Source organism: Mizuhopecten yessoensis, unplaced genomic scaffold (genome assembly GCF_002113885.1).
Source record: "Mizuhopecten yessoensis strain PY_sf001 unplaced genomic scaffold, ASM211388v2 scaffold7725, whole genome shotgun sequence".
Lineage (NCBI taxonomy): Eukaryota > Metazoa > Mollusca > Bivalvia > Pectinida > Pectinidae > Mizuhopecten > Mizuhopecten yessoensis.
Genome location: NW_018407191.1, coordinates 1,620,638 through 1,643,168, shown reverse-complemented (window position 1 = coordinate 1,643,168; position 22,531 = coordinate 1,620,638). Strand labels below are relative to the sequence as shown.

The following is a 22,531-nucleotide window of genomic DNA, read 5'->3' as shown; positions in this document are numbered from 1 at the left end:
ACATGTAATTGAAACGAATAATCAACACTTCCGAATTTCACATAATACATGAAATTGCATATCTAGGAAATGAATAAACGCATTTTCAAAAAAAAATTGGCTGAATATGTAACAAGCACATTTAAATTAAAAGGATATCATTTTTGTTATGATTAAAGTTTTTAAAGTTTTAACAGCTCAGTTGCATGTTATTGCTTTTCCCGTTTGCGGTTTATGTATGAACAACTTTCTCTAGCCTGAGGCGTTCATGAATATCAAGCAGCCTATCCAAGAGACTGCGAAATGTATAAAGAATGAGCCAGCCTATCGCAGGATCACTGTCCATTTCTCTATGATAGTTTTTCATCGCAAAGATGCAGTTCACTGGTAATTGAACGTTTCCACTGATCTGTTCTACTGCTGTGCATAATTCCTGGCTGATCAACATTTCTGGTATCGTTTTCGCGTTTTGACTTGCCCTATCTATCTTGGTCAGCAAGGTCACCATTTGAAGATTATCTGAGGAAATAAAAGTGTCAAGAAATCTATGACAACAGTTCACAATGGTAAACGCTAACAAATCTTACCAACATAACATGATATTGGTTTAGTATTGGTATGATAACATTTAAAAAGTGATAACTATAGCGGCGGTTGTAACAAAATCCTCAAAAAATCACCTTCAGTCGTAAATGAAGCCAACAGAAGTCACTTTTTTGTTCGCAATGGCATAATATACCTTCAAACAAAATCTAATTAAAATCGACGAATATCTAAATTTCGACCAATCAGAAGCCTGGGAATGGAAGTCATCTTGTCCAACCAGAAAACAAAATAAGCTGTAGTATTGTTTGCAATACAATTATACACCTACTTCCGAACTTTATATAAAAAAGGTCAATATGTTAACGAATCAGAGGCCAGTAAATGACGACTATTTCAACCATCAGAAATCAGAAGCTGCAGGAGTGTTTGCAATACAATAAAGCACATGTTGTACATATCAAATTTGAGCGAAATCGGTCAATATCTTAATTTTGGCCAATCAGAGGCAACGACAGTCATGTTGGATGACCAAGCAGAGAGCGAAATGTCATTTGCATGAATCGTCTTTTTTCTTTCGTCATGATTGGTTGAAAATACCTTTAATACTTTTTTATTTTCCATTAAGTTTGACAGAACATCCTACTCGTTAATGACACAATGATAAAAGGTTTAAGATAATTGTTTTAACCTGTGTTTTAATGACGGCCACAGAGTTACGAATGAACCGGATGTCTTTATTGGCTAGAGAAAAATATTACATACCTCTTGGTTTGACATAGTCATGGACCTGCTTCATGATTTCAAGCTCTTCTTCTGTTAGCTGATTTGAACAGTCCTTGACATAGACAATACACTTCGGTGGATCGCCCTGACAGAAAAGTGAAAAAGGGAATATAAGATATACGACGATACCAGTAGAGTGAATGGACTGCTCTCAGTGAGTATCAAATTTAAACTGCCACAAGTTTAGGTTTACGTTATTTTTGGGTCACGAGCTATTGTTTAATGTTCTTTTAACGTTTTGGGACACGATATAAGCAAGTCTTAAGCTTTTTATTACAAAATAAAGTATAATTGCGATAATGTTGGCCAACACTATTGTTCCTGACAACGTTCAAAGATCCAGTAGCAACTGCGTGGCAAATACTGTAGTGACAAATATGATTTTAACAATTTGAAAGGGTAACATTTCTGTGAAGTATGAAATTTACAAAGAATGAAATTAGTTACCTCTGAATTGGCTTTTGTTGTGTCATCTGATATGCAACTGAACTGTTTACCATCAAATTGTCTGGTTCCCTCATAACCAGGTAAGTCGTAAAGCTTAACCTTCCCTCCGAATATTTCAGTACAGGACACCTTTGAAGTGAAATTTAAATAACGAGGTTATAAAAGGATACGAAATCGACGTAAAAGATCAATTTTATTATTTGTTAGTAAGATATTTTGATGGAATTTAGAGATACTACATGAAAAGTCAAGTTTACACACCCATTTTACAGAAGTAGACAAGTCATAATTGTATATATACTAATTAAGCGGTTGAATTTAGTTTTCTCGCATAACAAAAGGCAAAAAAAAACCTCTAATTTATAACCTAAGAATTACCAATCTTCTAAAACTCACGATGCTGATTTTACTGCTATAGAAAAAGATGAGACATATGCAGAAGCAAACAATTAACAAATAACAAAACATGGACCAAATCAAGTTATCTGGAATTAATATCATGGTGTTATGATGCGCAATCACAATCATTGTGCACAATCAGTCTAAATGTATGTTCTAATTTCTCCTTTTTTCGGCATAATTCATATGGATACACGTGTATCTACAATAAAATATGTGCCTAAATTATTCATCTACATATTTTTATTTGTTATTCATCATTCAGGAATACCGTTGAACATTATTATATTGTTTGAATATATACGTATGTAAAAATAGCATTTAACAAATGTATTCATCAAGAATCACAAACATATGTTTATTGCGCAGATATTCACATGCCTTTAAATCTGCACATTATACTCGTGATATATGCAATATGTTATCTACAATCGCACATGTACATGTATTACTACTGCTTGAATTTTAACATTTAGTAAAGTTGTATGATTTTTATTTTTTTTTATCAATGTGGAACTTTCAGCTTGTCAATTAGTAGTATAGTACCTCTCTCGTAAATGAACTATCTCCTCCTCCTGGGAGAGCAATTGTTGTAATCCTTCCTCGATTGACACTGTGAAATGAGCTAATAGCGCTTGATTTGCCAGCACCATAACGTCCAATGAAATAAATACAGGCGGTCTTGTTATCAGGAATTTCCTTCATCAAGATATTTATTTTTTCCATTTCATTTGTCTTTAACTATGTAAAAAAATAGTTATCAAATAGCTTATTATTATTATTGTACTATGCCATCAACGAACAACAATTATGGTATAAACGTCCATCCCTTTTGCGAAGAAATAAAATTATACTCTTAACACAAGAAACATAATTTTAAAGTTTTTTTTGCTTAATATTTATACAAATTTGTTTGTTCAGGTTAACTCAGTAAATTTAAATATATAAATATATATATAACGATGAATGATACACATTAAAAAAGTCGATTATATATCTCATAAGTTATAATGACAGTATGAGCAAATACCGGTACTGAATCCGAAGAACAAATGTTCGTTGAATGCGTATTACTTAAATAGATATGCACATATGTATAAAGGCAAAGATGTAAAACCGGTAGTCTAGTAGTACGACGCTGGGCTCGTGACCGAAGGGTTGCGGGTTCGCGTCACGTCACGATACTGTGTTGTATCTTTGAACAAGATACTTTACTCCGCTTGAACTTTTGAATGCTAACTGTGAGCGCCGAAATGGCAGCACCGGTTGTATGCTCAGTGAGGTGAGGAAGATATTGCCTGCTTGCCCTTTAAAGCCCTATAACTATGGATAATAATTGGTGAACCGCTTTGAGACGACCTTCGAACTAGGTTGTGATAAAACGGTATATAAAAATCTCGAAGTATTATAATTGTTATTATTATCAAAATAAAATCGTGAATTAGTGTCAAAAATATGAATAATGATGGGAAGAAAATCAATAATAATAGTTGTTTGTGTAACACGACGTGAAAACATGTCTGCAAGGTAACCGAGGTAATGTGCGATAATATCATCATATTTCATAAGTGATAGCTGTTTTTATGCCCCGCCATAAAATGTATACAAAGATTAAGAAAGAAAATACCTCAGACATGTTTGTGTTACAGTGTTCGAAGCTATATACATATTCAGGGTGTGAAGATCAAAGTCGTTATAACTATTTATAGAACATTATTAACACTGAAACTAGTTTCACATGACGGTGGTGGCATTCATTTTCTAGTTTTGTTTATATATTAAAGTCGTGGTATTGCTTCGTAGTAACTGTTCATCTCCTAGTAATAGTTGTGATATGTGATTGTTCATGTTTCTGTCTTTGAAAATGGCTGATTGAGGCGGATGGCTTTGAAAATTTGACAAAACTTCTTTGCTTATACTTATTTATATCTATTTTTGGCAAATTATATGTATACAAAATAAACAACAAGTATGTAACAGTCATGCTAATAAAACAAAGAAAATCCTGAGGTGACTACAAAATTGTAATTTGAACTCAAAATATATAAAACTAAGGGAAAGTATGAGCAACTTGAATATACACATAGACACTCAAGAAAACGTGCAATGAGAAAAAAAGACTTTCCATAGTTACCCAGAGGAGAAATTGACTAATATTCCTTTGATTAAGCCTTTGATGTCACATGTATTGTCATAATAACTGCATCTAGTGAAAGAATATTGTGGAAAATATTACCTGCGTTTCTGACAATTGGGAGTATTCTGAAGGCAGCTTTGAGTAGTCCGAAGGCATCGTACCTAGAAATAAACAATTGAGCAACACTTTAGTTTCTGAAGTTGGTTTTCGATATGATAAGATAGCTCAGACTATAAAAGAAACCGTTTCGTGTTCGGAGATCTGGATTAAATTTTCTATCTGGTACATTTTCGATTTTAACTGATCAAACAGAGAACAAATTTCAGTTTTTTTCATATATTGAAAAGGATGAAGTCTGCGGAATCTACTTTTTTCCAAAATTTATAGATACAAATATAATACTGCATATTCTTTCTTTTTTGTAGACATGGAAAAGAAACAACACTTTTTCTTTATATATGAGTGTTGACATTTGAAAAAGAATCATAACCGTCAAAACATGTCAAAAGAAATTTATACAAGATACATGTGTCTTTTTTAGAAATCATTAATCTGTCAGGTGTAGTCATATCAGAGAAAAGGTTCCTAATGCACAGTTGCCGTTTTGGAAGTGGTATATGTACGATATTATTCAGCACAAAAAAATACTTACAAAGTTCTATTTCCTCGCTAGTCGCACTTATCCCCGCCCTGTTTGTTACCTCGCACACATATCGTCCTTCATCAGACTGCCTTACTGGTGATATCGTGAGTGACATGTCATCGTTGATTTTATATCGGTTACCAGTAGATATTACATCGGCATTATGTTTCCACATGCAGCTGTCTGCTCCGTACGTTTCACAATCCAATGTGATTTTTTTGTGCAGGTGTGCAACATATTTGTTCTCTAAGGGAATGACTTTTGGATGAACTTCTACAACTCAACATAAGTGGTTTAATTACAAAAAGCTACTATCAGTAGCTGTTTTATACAGCAAAACTAATGAATTCATTATCTTAGGCTCAAAAACAAGTAGCAGAAATGGCGAGAAACAAAGGTCGGCTTGTTATATTTTAACACAGTAAAATGTTTAACCTTTTTATAATGCCCTTATTCGTTTAGTCCTGTGATGGAATATCCAATAAAATACTATTTGTCTGTACTTGTTTTCCATGCAACAGTATTTCTTGATTACAACGTAAATGGAAGCAAATTTAATTTACTATCCCCTTTTAATTAAAAAATGTAATCAGCTAGAAATTGAGTATTTCCTGCATATGTAATACGTTTTATGGTCAACCAGAAATAAAAATCATTCTCGCGATTTCTTCCTCAGAGTAAGTTATAAACTGTGTCATATATCCTAGAATATATCTAGCACTTAGAGAACGAATGTGTTCTTTGAATTTGTTATGAGATTTGGCAGCATGAATAAAGCAGACAAGTTTCTGATAGGATATATATTTCATAGGTATGTAGTACATTACAAATAATGAACAATTACTTTAATTATTTAAAAGAAACATTCCCATTACGACTGTATTCTGTATGGTTCTACGAAGGATGTTTAAAATTTTAAGTTCTCCAAATTCGGAAGGTACCACTTTTCAAATAATACGTTGCTGAAAATTTGATTTTAACTTTAAACCATAAATAAGCAAAAACCGAAATAATGAATATGTTGAACATTTAATATGTTTCCATTAAAATCTGTTGATGAATGGAAAACACGTTTTTAATTTTCGATTAATTGCTAACTTTTCACGCATTTTTCTGTCATTAGACCGCTGGAAAATGTAGGTCTATGCTTCCGAAAACATACCTTGTTTTTGTTTGACATACATATCAAATATACGTGTTTTTAGTTATTATACAATTAAAGATATGTTTGATATTCCTAGTGATAAAATTAATCATGACGTTTTTAATTCCTGTTTGTGTTCAAAACAAACTAAGCCTTTACGCAACTTCAAAATTTAGAGGAGTACTGATTAAAATCAAATAATAAAAAAGTGTGTATATAAGGAACTGTGCTACTACTCAATTAAGATCGTTATTGTGCAAAACAAATGTAGGGTTGAAATGAACATTTTACCTAAACAAACACATCTTCTTGAATTTGAATGAGATGCGTACATGTAAGCTGATCCTTTGACTCTGAATTCATAACTCCCAGCATCATCGTCGTTCACTTTGTGTATTTTCAGACTGGGAGAGGGCAGCAGTGTTGCATCGTATCGTACGTCGTTCTTGTTTATCTCTTTTGAGTTGTGCGTCCAGTATGTGTGTTTTAACAACTCGGTATTTGGGTGTTCAACCTCACAACGAAGTGTTATCGACCCGCCTACCTGCGCTGTTTGCCTCTCCTCTGGATAACGGAGAATATTCCACACATCTGAAAAAAGAAAACGAAACAAAAACCCCTCATTTATGTAGCGATGAATATGTTCTTCATTTCTCTATATTACTGATGTTCGTATTTCTTGTATTAAAAGTTTATGAACGGATTGGATGCATATTTATAAAATCATATAAGGTTGAGGTTTTCGAAAGATCATTGAAAAAATTGAACTGGTCATGTCAAATGCGAACGCCTCAAGTAAACAAAAGCCGTTTGAGAATTCAAAACAATTTATTGAACTGGTCATGTCAAATTTATGATGACGTTACACATTTTATGGCCTTTGAAATGAAAAGACACATAGAAGGTTCCTACATAAATAACGGGAAATTTTGTTTGAAAATAAACCCTCGTTCAGCGCAGTAATGAGCCCATATCATCCTATGTAATGTTTCTTTAAGCACCGAACTACGAAATGCAAAACAATTGATATAAATGACAAAGATTTGTAAGCAAACAAAACATGATGCACCAACGTACATTATGATGTTTGCCTTGCAAGGCTGTGCCACTTAAATAGACTGTAAATATCATATTACATAGTTCAAAACTCATATCATCAAAATTGTAGTCAGCTTAACAAAAGTCAGCATATAGTTCAAATTAGTACCAAGTAAATGTTTACTCGCACAATTAGATATAATCGGATCACAAGTGTATCTACAGGTAAACATGTACGTCTGACACCGACCTCAAGAAATATATGGTATAACACCTGAACCGCTGCTTGCCCAATACATTTAATGCTATGTTGTTTCAATAGTAACACTTGCTCGATACTATTTTTATGAGCGAAAAATGTAATATAACTGAAAATACGCAAATATCATATATTTTAGTTAACTGAATTTTGATATATGTTCTTTATACTAATGTCATAGTTGTGTAAAGTATGGTGTCATCACGAATAATCCGGTGTTAAATTCCTATTGCCAGTAGTGGTTAAAATGCTGATAAATAGTATATTAAAATGAATGATTAATTTCCATGGATGAGGTTCGTATTTGTGTTTCTATAATTTGGCTTACGTAAAGCGATAGGTTCTTACAAAAGGATATTTACAAATGAAAAAAGAAAGATTAATCGCATTTAACGAAATAAGAGGTTTCTAGAACTGACCTAACTGTTGCTAATTCCGTTGTTTGCTGATTTTTAACATTTGTATTTATTATTAACATGAAATATTTAACTCCATACCTGTTTTGTAGTTAATTAAGAAATTAAGTGTCTTCAATTCAAAAAGTATGATAACGTGAACGTATTTGTTTACATAGTTATCGGACCTCTTCCCGTATAAGACATAGGCAACCTCTTCGCCTATCCTATCCTTGATGCAGCTAGTCTTATTCTAAGTCATCTTATCCTACCTTCCTATGAGCTATACACATTTATCAGAATGCCTGCTAAAACAAAAGTGGAATAACACGCCCATGTTCATATTTTCTTATTATTGCAGCAAATATGACATCAATTATTTTAATCAGGTTCGTTATAATTGCCTTTATAAAGAGGATGAACAACTACAATACTATTGAAATGTTAAAGCATCGATTAAGAAATAAGAGTTGCATGCATATTATATACTACTCACATTTTGCTAAGGATCGGCTATATTTTGAAGAAAACAAATCAAGTCGCTCTGTGAGGGTGTGTTCAGTTAACCATAAAAGTGCGTGCACGCTTTTCCACGCGTACACCCCTTTTTGAAGCTAAGCTAGGCTAGGCAAGGCTTTGTTGAAATTGTTAAAAAAATCAACATGATGAATATTCTTTGCGTGTTTTCGTTTTAATATGGCACCAAGACGAACCAGACAACGGTTAAATGACGGTGAAATGAATAGGGGCATCAAAATGCTGCAAGCTACCATGTCTGAACGTCATATTACAACATACCTTGAGGTGTCGCAAATGTGTTGGCACGAATGTGTAATCGTTTCCAAACTAATGGAAACACTTCCAGACGTCATGCTGGAGATTGTTATAGGACTACAACAAAGCGCCAAGACCGCTTTTTGCTCATACAGGCACGGCATCACAAGTTCCAGACTGCCACAGCTTTACGAAATGACTTCGTAAATGCTTCTGGTACCCGGGTAGCCACTCAGACAATTACGAACCGTCTTTATGATGCTGATTCAAGGTCACGTAGAACAGCAATACGAGTATCCTTAACTGCCCGCCATGTAAGGGATCGATTAGATTGGGCCCAAGCTCACAGCATTTGGACTCGTAAGGAATGCGAATCAGTTCTTTTTACTGACGAGTCTCAATTCTGTCGAGCAATGTGGGAATTAAAGGCAACGATTTGTTGACAGGGAAACAAAAAATGCATTAAATCTCCAACAAACAAATATCAAACTACCACATACAGATTTAAAACCTATTATTCGTACAGGCATTCAAAACGATTAGCAGCGACGCTGGTCTCTCGAGACCAGCAACAAACTTATTAAAGTATAACCGAAACTTAAAACTATTCCCAGTCGGACAGATCGCCCTCCGTACTGGGCACACATATCCTATTCGTTAGTACCTTTTAAAACGAGAAGATCCACCTTCATGCCACGCATGTGACACTCCATTTACAGTTGAACATTTTTAATAGAATTTCCGATTTTAAACACATTCGTGATAACTACTTTCAAATCCTTCAAGTCCCGAATACGAAAACTCTTTTCAGTTCCGTGGACTCGAAGGCATTTTTTAACTATTTGAAAGACATCGGTCTATTCTATAGACTCTGATTCTTTCAACCAACCTTACCCTTGTTGACGTTATATATATCACATAGTCCTTATCATTTATTTTAACCCCCCTTTTTTAATTATCTACAAATACAATGCGAATGCTTTTAAAATGAACCTTTTTATCTGATTTTATCTTCGCTACTCACATGTTTGTTTAAAAAAATAAAATAAAATAAAAAATCATGGCCCTAAATAACCACAGCCGTCGATGGGCCGTTAACCCCAAACAAACAAACAAATAAACAAACAAGGAATAGGAATCGGTTCTTTTAACTGACGAGTCAGATACTGTCTCGACTTCACCAACAGGCGTGTTAGAGTACGGAGACACGGGAAGAGGTTCCAGGCAGGAAACGTTGTGGAACATGACCGATATTGCGGAGGTTCAGTGATGGTGTTGGGAGGCATAAGCCTTCATGGGAAAACTGACATCGATGTCTTTCATACTGGTACCGTTACGGCCCGGATTTACTGCGATGAAATCCTTGATACCTATGTCAGACCGTACGCTGGCGCTATCGGCCCTAACTTCATCCTTATGGACGTTAATGCTAGGCCATATAGAGCAAGGATGACTGAGCAGTATCTATAGCAAGGGACTATTCAACAAATGGATTGGCCAGCCATCTCGTCGGATTTAAATCACATCGAGCATATGTGGGACATGCTGCAGACATCTCTCTCTGCCAGAAATGTTCAGCCAAGAACGCTCCAGGAGATAGAAACAGCTTTGGTAGCTGAGTGGAACGCTATCCCACAAAACCAGATACGCGATCTCATTCGGGGCATGCGGAGCGTTGTGAAGCTGTAAGTCACACTCGATACTAGTTTCTGCGTTTTTAGGAAGAGTTAAGTACAATTAAGGTTTTTTAGTGAATACTTCGATGTTACCAATTTTAAGGGAAACCCTTTTCCTGTGGCTCATTTTGCTACTGTAATAACGATTTTTTTAAATTTTTGCATGCTAGTGAATTAAAAGAACAGTGGTACGCAAGTGATCTGCAAATGGTACGCTGAAAATGGAACAGCGAACGTGTTCGGGTCTATATGGTTATGGGGTGGGGATCTCAGCCATTTCAAAGTTATGTCCCAAACAATAAGTCCCTAAGGGTTGGGCCAGACCAAAGAGTCAATATAACTATCATGATTGAGTTTGTCTCTTGATGCCTAGCAATGGTATATATTATATTGTTATGGTGAGGGTATTTCAACTGTTTCAAAGTTGTTGCTCAGAAATCAAGTCTTAAGGGTGGAGCCAGAGTCAATTCTTTTGTCATAATTGTGTTTCTCTGTTGATGTCCAGCAATTGTTCACACGGTAATAGGGTTGGGGGTCTCCATAATGTCTAAGTTAGAAAAAAAATGCCCCGACTCTCAGACCAAACTCTTAAGTTTTGAAACCTTATCTACCAATATACATGGTTGATATACATCATTTTGTTCCAAAATTATCNGGGGGGGGGGGGGGCACAAGTTATACATAATTAAATCCCCCTTTGGCTGAGAATACTCCAGTCAAAATATAGTTATAGTTAAAATCCACGAAGCTTCAGGACTAAAGGTTTTTTAAAGGAAAAATTGACGTGCGGACGACGAAAGCTGCGACATGGCATAAGCTCACTTGGCCTTCGGGCAGGTGTGCTAAACATGGAGACAATAATCGCTTCTTCATTAATCTTAAAACAGATAAAACTTATTGACCTAACTTCCAGGTCAATTTGATGTCAAGAAATTTTGCCTGTTTACATCAACAGCACTTGCAATTTCGGATAATTTATAGAGGAGGAATAAATGCATGATATGCATGCATGTAATTGTTTTATTTCTAATGACACAAAGTTGTTTGTTTTTAAGATATCATACACTTCTCACATTGAAAAAATGGATTCGATGATTGTTAGGATGATTTATGTTGATTTATCAAAATACCTTTAAAATAGGATCTTTTATTTGGATGAAAAAAATATGCAATTGAAAAGTAGTAATCAAGTTTCAACATAAGCACCTCTTAAACTGGTGCCTAAATTGACAATGAAACATTTTACTGAAAGAGTAAAATATCAATCCAATTTCTTATATATCGCCATTCATAGAAACAATCAAAACATTGACTTACTCAGTGTAATTGCTGCACTCTTTTGAAAGCTTTTAGAGAAATGAACTTCACAGACATACTCCCCTGCATCGGAGTCCCCGGCACACTTTATGGTGAGTGAAATCTCATTCTTGTTCCATTTGATTCGGTAATTTGGATTGGCGTCGTCTTGAGAATATGTTTTTTCATCGCGAGTCCACCTTACTTTACCTCTCCAAGAATTACTTTTACATACCAAAGTAACAGTCGACCGTTCATTTACATCATAAGTTGTTTGTTCAGCCGAAAAAGTCGGGTTCCAAAACAATCCTGAAAATGAAAAAGCATTTTTTTTTACAATACATTCTTACAAACTGTATTATATGTTTATATATAGGGCGAGATATAATGAAAAAATCGTGACGAGTTTCATAATTGTCATATGAAATGAAAACGAGTGTAAGATCCTTTTTATCACATAATCAAGATTTGTGGCATTTGTTCGTTTAAAACGACAATTTTCATGCAACCTTGAACTGTAAAAAGTCGCCACTTTGACTCAAGTGCGTTACTCAGTGATGTCATGTACTTTTCCTAGGGGTTACGGCACAATTGAATATATTGAAACTTACAACCAAGCACAGGACTGAAAGGTCATATAACATGGACTAATACGCAAACAAATATGACATGAGTATATTCACTGGATAACACAGTACATCATGTGATAAATCGTATTATTGTTTTAGTTTGCGATGTTTTAACATGGAACTAGGCATTTTCAATGATACGAACTTATATAATGTTATTATCATTGCTATATTTCGCATCGCACCTGCCATCGTGTCCAATGATGCATTAGTTCAGGGTATCTCCAGATAACGCTATATTCCTGCAAGAAAATGAAAACAACCGTTAAATATGGAATTTAAGCACGTTATCGTTGAAGGATGATCATCACTACTGAAGTTTTGTAAGAAAACACATCAATACCTTAGAAATAGCATAATTCTTTAGTAGACTATAACAAACATATGTTAAATACATTTTTGTGAAAGAAATTGTGTTTAGCAAAATCAAAACTTTTCATTCATTCTGCTTTTCATTATGTTTTTACAGCATTAAAAGAACCTGTCGTACACAATGCCAGTGTTATTTTAATATTTTTATTTGATCAAAGATAAAAATTTACCCAAGTTCATAACGTTACTTGAATTAAAGTAACGTTTATTCTATCGATAAAACTTTTAAAATCAAATCAAAAATCAACTAACTATAATAGTCCACATTTTGACATCTGGAACCTCTCCTCCGACGAATTGTCTACCGAGTTTTATCAGTTCGATTTTCAGAAAAACAAAATATATGTATAAGAACATTATCTCTGAGCTTCAAAGCAGGCAATGAATGGTAAGTAATTAACCGGGGTCATTCATGTCGTGGGTGGGAAACGGGTCACAGGCGCAGAGACCGGGACTGTAGGGGAATAGGGCTTCCAGGTTTAAGTTAGAGCTCGGTAAATAGGGTGTTCAACCAGAGAATGATATTAAAGAAACGTAAGCTGGATGGAGCTCTAGCTTCCGTTGGTCAATACACATGTCTCGGAGCTCATGCAAGTTTAACACCATTTAAAACCATTCATTATTGCTAAAAGCGCAATGATTCGCCATCAAATAATTTCCTACGCTACGGAATTCTCTCAAACTAGTCTTTTACGCACATAGTGTCGAACTATAGCAAAAAAACAACATCTAACATGATCGGACCGGCACACTAGAACGGCCGTCTCTTGTAAATGTTGTTGGTTACGCGCACGCTGACATTCCAGAATGGTTCAAACTATAAATTTACTTTATGACTTTCATTCGTGTATTATGAAAGAATAGACACGTCCCATCGGAGGGTATAAAATTTGAAATAATACTGAGGGTGGGATATTTTTTCTTTTCAACATAATTTACATATGAGCTGTTTTCTTGCATCGCCAAACAATGTATTTGATCGAGATTTGTAGCAGCAATCTTGTTAGATATAGTGTCAAACTTTATTGTAAATTGGTAGAGTTCGTGTCTGTTTTTAGCTCACCTGCACGAAGGGCAAGTGAGCTTATGCCATGGCGCAGCGTCCGTCGTCCGCTCGTCAACGTTTCCTTTAAAACGCTATTTGTCCTGACCGGCTAAGTAGATTTTTACTAAATTCAGTCAAATATCAATTTTGTATAACCGTTGGGTGTGGCACCCATGGGGGAAAGGGACGGGGCACAATAGGGATAATAAAGGTAAAATCCTTCTTCTACTGTAGGATTTAAGGGATTTTATCCTAATTTCGCCTGGAATATCCTTTGATAAAGGGGACTCAATTTTGTATAAAAGCTGTGTGTCCCGTCTCCCTGGGGGCAGAGGGGCGGGGCCCTTTAGGGGAAATAGAGGTAAAACCTTTAAAATCCTTATACCGTAGGGATTAAGGGATTTTATCCTTATTTAGTCTGGAGCATCTTTGGACAAAGGGGTCCAATTCCAACACATGTGTAATGAGGAGCTTACCACAGAATATTTTACTAACCTCGATGACTCAAACCTTTTACTGAAACACTCACTTTTATTGCCCAAAAGACAATTCCAAAATCCGCTCCAAAACCTACGAAGTTCCTTTTATCAGAAGAATCTTTTAAAACACGCTGTTATCGGAAAGCTGCTCTAAGACGCTATTTGAATTGCCCAATTGCTTCAAACTACAGTGATTTGAAAATTTGGCGGGCAAAGGCTCGGCGATCAAAAGAAACAGCTGGAGAGATTATGTATCCAAGATATCATCAAACACGTCCTCCAAAAAAGTATGGGATATGATTCGGAAAATAAGTGGGAAAATAAAAGAAGTCAGCATCCTCCCACCTCATTAATAAAAACAAAATTGTTTCGTCCAAGTCTGAAATTGCTGATGCATTTGCAAAAAGACATAGCTAAAAACTCATCCCCTTTAAACAACTCCCGAAAATTCCAGCCTTTAAAGAAAAAAAAAGAAAAAAGAACGACTAAATTTCAAATCATCAAACAATAAGTTATAGCGAACCTTCGCTTAGAAAATCACAGGTCTCTGCTTCAGGTCCTGATGATATTCCATATCAATATCTCAAGCACTTACCGGACTCGTCACTTACATGCCTGTTTTTACATATTCAACCAAATTTACGCTCCCGAAAAATATCCAGATTCGTGGAAGAACTCCACAATTATACCTATCCGAAAAGCGGGAAAGGATGCTACTGACCAAAACTACTATCGTCCTATTTCTCTCACTAGTTGTGTATGTATAACTTTAGAACGAATGATAAACACTGGTTTGGTTTCTTGAGGCCAACGATATAATATCCCTTCTTCAAAGTGGTTTTGGAAACAGAAGTGGGACACGTGACCATCTCATTAGTCGTGTTCTTTGAACTTGAGAAGGCCTATGCTACTACATGGCAGTATGGCATCATGAAAGGTCTTCACGACATTGGCGTACGACGTTGAAACCTTCCTAATTTTATATCTAATTACCTATCAGATAGACACGTCAAAGTCCGTGTTGGTCCAACTGTTTCTAAACAGGAAATGGGAGTTCCACTGGGTGGAATCCTATCAGTCATCCTGTTTGGTCTTTAAATCAATGATATAATCAAATGTCTTGTCCGACTAAATTTCTCGGCCTCATTTTTTATTCGAAACTCTCTTTCATAGTAAGTATCTGGAGGATTCGTGTTCCAAGGCGTTAAACATCATAAGAGTCCTTTCTCAGAATGATTGGGGAGCAGACCGTAAAATGCTTTTGCGTCTATACAGATCACTTATTCGAACAAAACTGTATTATGGTTCTATGGTATACGGGTCGGCGCGCAGTTCTTACCTGCATATGCTAAACCCAATCCATAACCAATGGCTACGTCCAGCACTTGGAGCTTTTCGAACAACACCTGTAAAAAGCATGTACGTGGAAGCGAATGAACCATCCCTTTATGACAGAAGGAAAAAACTTGCATTACAATTTGCAACCCTAAAAATCCTGCTTTCGACCAAGGAAATAACCCAAAATACCAAAACATATTTATGCAAAACCCAAAACCTTTGCCGACTTTTGGTATTTGAATTTCAGTTTTCCTGCAAAAACTCAATATAAAGTTGACTGACAAAGCTAAATTTGACATATCTGATGTTCCTCCTTGGACCATTCAAATACCTAATTTTAACTTTACATTACATGAGCGAGGGAAATCAAGTGTTATGCCCGAAGAACACAAATCCTCCTTTCGGGAATGCATTTCGAATTACCCTTATCATACATAACTTTACACCGATGGTTCCAAAGAAGGTGAGAAAGTGGCAGCAGCCTAATGCACTGTTAATTCCTGCACTTCAGATCGACTACCAGACGGCGCCACCATCTTTACTGCATGCGCCATTGGTTTGGCCCTCGACCATATCGATGAACACCGCAATTTAAAAGGCAATTATTTGTTTAGACTCTCTATCTGTCCTACAGAGTTTACAATTACGAGATCCTAACAACACACTCGTGCAAAGCCTTGCTCTTTGAATATCTCGTATCTTTAAAAAAAAGTCTAAATAACTTTACTATGGATTCCGACCCATGTCGGAATTAAAGGCAACGAGACTAGCAACAAACTTTTTAAAGTACAACCGAAACTTAAAACATCTATTCCCAGTCGGAAAGATCGTAGAGAGAAGTTATCCTCGCTCGGCTCCGTACTGGGCACTCATATCCTACTCATTCGTACCTTTTAAAACGAGAAGATCCACCTCCATGCCACGCATGTGACATTTCATTTACTGTCGAACGTTTTTTAATAAATGTTCCGATTTTAAACACATTCGTGATAACTACTTTTTAGTCCCGGATTTGAAAACTCTTTTCAGTTCCGTAGACTCGAAGGCATTATTTAACTATTTGAAAGACATCGGTCTATTATATAGACTCTGATGTCTTTTAACCCACCTTACCCTTTTGACGTTATATATATCACATTGTGCATATCATCTATTCGTTATCTCTTTTAATATTTTAACCCCCTTTTTATTTTAATTATTTACCCATACAATGCGAATGTTTTTAAAATGAACATTTTTATCTGATTTTATCTTCGCTACTCGCGTGTTTGTTTATAAAAATAATCACCATAGCCTTAAATGACCACAGCCGTCGATTGGCCGTTAAACCCAAACAAACAAACAAACAAACCCCTTGGGGCAGAGAGAGGCGGGGCCCAATAATGGATATAGAGGAATAGCTTTAATATCCCTCTTTTCCGTTGGGATGAAGGTATTTTGACCAAATTTAAACAGTAGCATCCTATGGGGAAGGGAAATCAATTTTGTATAAATAGTGGGTTTGAATCCCCTAGGGGCAGAAGGGCGGGGCCAAGAAAGGAAAAATAGAAAAATCGCTTTAAAAACCATATTCTTCTCTAGGAATGACGGGATTTTGTCAAAATTTGGTCTAAAACATCTTTGGGTACAGGAGACCTTATTTTGTATCAAAGATAGTTCTAACCCTTATGGGGAAGAGGGGCGGGTCCAATAGAGGAAACATAGCAAATTCTTCAAATCCTCCTTTTCCTGTAGGAATGACAGGATTTTGTCAAATGGCATATAATTATAACCCCTGTTTTACCATGTAATACATGTACACTTCCAGCAACATCCAACATCTAACTATTTCAACTTCAATTTTGCTAACATTTCCAATTGAGCGATACAGCCCCTCTGTGCCTCTTGTTTTAAAGTAGGGAAATACGCCAACTGCATGATTGTAAAAATATCTATAGTACTGGAAAGAGCACCTCACAACTTCAAATTATAACTAAGACCGCAATGAATATAGATTAAACACTTAAACCCTAAAACTAAATATCAGCAAGATAGATTAAAACGGTATTTCAGCATATTATCGTCTTAGCTTATTGACGTCATCCCCATGTAAGCTTGATTGATCTACCAATTTTCAAAACAATAGTGCCCAATACTTAGACTATTTTTCCTGTCGATCACCTGTTCAACGCAAGAATTAGACTATCAATACAACTACAATAGGAAATTTTGGAAAACTACATTGATTATTTTACTGTAGCAATAACAAATTCGGCTTGACTATGTTTTCGGACAGCGTAATTATATAATCTATAATTGAAAATTTAAACCAAACCTTTGCCAACGGCGTTGACTCGAAGTGTATGCTCTCTTTCAGGTCCAGATGAAGATATGTTGCCCTAAAATAATTTCACAACTGAGTTCTACTTTTAAACGGTCCCCACAATTACAATGTACTTACATAGACACATAATGACAACAAGGTGAAGTAGTGGACACCTGTCGACACTTAAATATATGAAGTCTTGTTTACAATTGTAATTGTACGTCATTTGTTATCGCAGTTGGCAGATTAGTTATGCTGCTATCAATTCATCTATCTGATAGACAACATGGCCGTTATATCAACCTAACGTTAGGTACATTGTGGGAATTCAGCGACTCGTATTAGACACCCTGTAAGTATGTTTGATTCGTATGATAAACATCACTGTTTTTATTTGAAACATTGTGTATCTCTATTTTCTTCAAAAATGTGTATTCTAAAGCTATAATAAACAGAGTTTTTCAAAATAAGCGGCAATAACTATTCTTTATAACACTTCAAAATTATTCAAATTTAGGCAGCCTAATTAATGTTGTTGTGTTTCTCTAAAATGACGTTCAGATTATAATCGGCCTGAAATCAACCACTACTACGCACGTTTAGTATGTTTGATAAAATCACATGATGTCAAAAGTCACCAGCCTACACATGGCAATATTGTTTTCGATTAAACTTTAAATTTAACATTTTTACATCAATTGGGGTTTTCATTTCATTAATTATTTTGCATAAAACATGTTCTTTAAGATTTGATTTATTGTTAAGATGGTTTTTAAACTCTAGCCCTGGCTAATCAATTAAAACAAACCTGTCAATAATATAAGACTTCTTCCAATAAACATTTCGCTGCTAACACTTATCATATCATGTTCCCTGCCTTTGAATGATATGAAATACAGATAAAATAAACATGTCAGTAAAATCATACATATTTTATAAGAAAAAAAATACACTACTAACACTGAAGATATTGTTTTTACATTGATAAATTATGATCCGTTCTGAAACAAAATGAAAATTACTTGCCCAAGTAATTGAACATTTAGACATATTGATGAATGACAAAAAAAAGACAGATTCATTTGAAGTAATACATAACTTAGTCACATTTGCTAGATTCGTGTCGTGACATTTAGCTATGATCTGTTCAATTTATTTCCATCCGAGTATTGTTTTCACTTGTGAGCAACTCAATAACATTGTTTCCCAGCTCCAAACACCATTCATAATCCTCAGTGATTTTAATTATCATAATAGCCTGTCGGGCTCTCCAAATACAGGCGAGAGAGGAAGACGTATTGAGGAATTTATAGATAAAAAAAACAATTTGTGTCTTTTTAACAACAATACCCCTACCTATTTACACCTTACTACAGGCTCTCGTATCCACATTGATCTATCATGATGCCATCCTTCCATTCTTCTTGATTATGACTGGAAGGTAAATAGTGATCTTTGTGGGAGTGACCACTTCCCATTTTTTCTTAAGATTGTTGGGACTCCTCTTGATGATCCTCTACCTCGATGGAATGTGCACAAAGCAGATTACGTCCAATTCCAACACATATGCAATGAGAAACAAACCTAAGAAAATTTTACCAATCTCGACGACCCGATCAAAACTTTTAATAAAATACTCACTTCTATTGCTACAGACAATTCCAAAATCCACTCCAAAACCTACGAAGTTCTGTTGATCAGAAGACTCCCTGGTAAAAACCTGTTAGAATTATAACTGTATATCCAATTCGTATAAATGTAGCCATCGTTTTAAATCATATATTTTCGGCATTGATTATATTGCCAATCAGATTGCATGACGTTCTTAAAGTTGCTGTTTGATACATTAACTTGTTTTCAAAACAGTAACATCAATTTTCTATTTGATGATGCGAAACTCTCTATAAATTTAATATGTTTATTTGCAGAACATATCAATGGCTTTTTTTCCAGTACCAGATTTCTCATTAAAACGTACGTATGTTGCATTTATTCGATTTTGTATAAAAGTAATCAGTTTAAGTCACAAATTTGTAACAGAACCACAGATGTTTTTTATTATTTAGAGAGAAGACATAACTTCACCTTTCAATTGAATAATCCCGATGTGTTTTGACGTTTATTTGATAGAAATATATGCTTATATTGATATGTTTTTCTTTCTGCTATGATTTATAATTGAGTAGATATTATGCAGGCCAGAAGACCTAACTGGTTAGAACGATCCTTATTTACGGACTGGTAGATGGGACTGTTCTATCTTAGACACAAATGTTACATAAAAGCCTCATATGACCCTTTAAGTGATTTTAGTTCTACTGCCCAATGGCAAGTATGATTATCTGTGGTTCTTGGTCCGTTGTTCGTCGTTCATCCTCCGGTCGTCGGCCACTTCAAAGCTACGAATGTCGGAAACAATTTTGACCAATTTTTGAGTGCATTTTATTACTTAGCTGTGGGAACTTGTTTTGGGACAGAAATTTTGAAAGAGGTAATATATTATCTTTGAGCAAAGGGAATTGATTGTGACTCCCACTTGGTTCAGAGTTGTGGGACCAATTAATGGGCCAGGAGAACTCATTCATGTTTATAGAAAATGTATGGTGTTCCATGAAGTAGAGGAAAGGATAAAAATCGGAGAAATTAGAAAAAAAAAAGAAATACTCCTCTTCTAGTTCAGGTGAAGTGATTACATTCTTATTTGGGTTGAGCATCCTTTGCCGTACATGCGTAAAATGCCATGGCAAATAGTATATCCCTTTGATAAAAATACATTGTCTTTGTTGTTGCCTGTTATTTGACTATCAAGTTGAGTGATTCCCGGGTTAATCAGTCAGAAGTATTTTAGATTTAACGGCTGCTTAATTGCGACGAATAAAAACATTTCATTGCAGAAAATGACCACCATGAAAAGGACGACGCGCCTCCTCTAATAGCATTATTAGGTTATTATTATATAAATCCGATAACTTGTAATTATTCAATATTAGTATAAAGATATACTTTACTTATTGATTCACAACCACAACCCAAAAAAGAACCAACTTTAAATGCGTGGTAGAATTAATTACAATTCCTTACAGCAATTTTGCACCTATTTTTTAATTGATCTTGAGTAAGAACTACGGGTTTGTTGGTACAAGTTTTCATAAATGTTTTCAGCAAATCAGAAGTGATTGCAAACATATTGAAACTATAAAATCATTCGTTTGACGCATAAAATAAAAATCTTACATGTTCGTTTTTTAATTTAAATTTTCTTTCAAGCCTGTATTGTGATATTCGGTTGCTCTTCATATGAAGACAGGTATACCTTAGAGAGACATTTTTTCAATTAAATTCAATTAGACTCTTTCCTGGTTTGAAGGTCTCACAACGGAAGGATATAAGGCTGCCAAGGTAAAAGCAACTTCTGTCATAATCATTATTATAGCACTTTGCATACACCGGAGATCACAAACGTGTACATTAGAAATCACATGCTTGTGCATTAGAGATTACAAACGTGTGCGTTATATATCACATGCTTCTGCATTAGAGATCACATGCTTGTGCATTAGAGATCATATGCTTGTGCATTAGAGATCACATGATTGTGCACTAGGGTTGACTACAGCGCACACATCTCTTTATTATTATTATAATTGTCATGTTTTCATCCGTTGGTAAATATTCTTACTTCTCCCTGTCCAAAAAGTGTAAAAATAGTATTATCTGGTATAATAATATTCTGATTTTTAAAACCATCGACTTATATTATACTAATCTATCAATATGTAACAATCATTGAGAGACAATTCTCTGGGATAAACACAACATTAAATTCAGCAATACATTTTCATTTTCATGGCAGCCAGCAGAATATGCAGACGAGCAATAATTATTCTAGGTATCGGGTGAAACTCAAACAAAATGAAACCCGGGTCAGCGTTTCTAAGTCCAGTGTGTGGCCAAGCAATTTTCAGAAAATATAAAAAAATCAGGGCCATCTTGGAAGTGATAAAATATAACTTCAATTTATGGTGTTGATGTTTCATCGCGGGGATAAGTGGTGACACAACATCTCTGCATTTTCTCCCACATCAACCATTCTAAATTCGGGGCTTTCACGTATCAATATTGCGAAGTGGTTTGAGTTGATAAGACAGGCCTTTTTTCAAATAAATAAATTTTGATTGGTTTGGCATACATTGTTAAAGTTTGAACTAAAACACCTACTTTATTTGAATAAATTATGAAATGAACTTAATAAGGAGTTTTGATGTATTATTAGATATTTTGCACAAATGACTTCATTTTATCGCGTAGGATTTTCTAGACATACTAACGGTTAAAGGATCCAGATCAAATATTGTCAGTTTGATGCTACGCTGCGCGTTTCAGGGTAGTTTTTTGCTGATAAAAAATGTGATAAACAGAATATCTAACAGTGTATGCAGTAATACCAAATCTATTTCACGAATGTGGCTAATATTTTGATACCTTACACTTTTACTGCAATTCACCATACAATACCCTGCTTCAATATATCTAAATTAAGGTTGTTACTTACTAGCACATACATGTATATATACATATACATGTATTGGTGATCCTAACTCTTTCTTATAGACATATTCATTAAAGTTCATGTATGGATTGACAGTATTTTGTTATGCACATTATATATTCAAATTATAGTAAAGTTATGTTTAAAAGTATAATATCATCCACAACTACATGATGTGTACCAATACCAATTCTTTTTCAGTTTGAAAGAAATGGAATGCTCACCATATAAGTAACTAGATATATATATCATAAATAAGAAAAATACTTTACACTTAATATATGTAATTTCTGTTTCA

General features: G+C 34.9%; 1 protein-coding gene across 1 annotated transcript; it reads right to left on the bottom strand.

Annotated features, from left to right (window-relative positions):
* Positions 1-17,854, bottom strand: LOC110454253 (obscurin-like). Its single transcript, XM_021503678.1, has 10 exons — positions 17,694-17,854; positions 12,331-12,387; positions 11,538-11,825; positions 6,370-6,669; positions 4,944-5,207; positions 4,391-4,452; positions 2,701-2,895; positions 1,756-1,884; positions 1,288-1,393; positions 1-498 (listed from the first exon to the last, which is right to left on the bottom strand). The coding sequence occupies exons 2-10, from the start codon at positions 12,335-12,337 to the stop codon at positions 212-214; spliced, it is 1,638 nt and encodes a 545-aa protein (XP_021359353.1). The 5' UTR covers positions 12,338-12,387; positions 17,694-17,854; the 3' UTR covers positions 1-211.
* Positions 17,855-22,531: the final 4,677 nt, after the last annotated feature.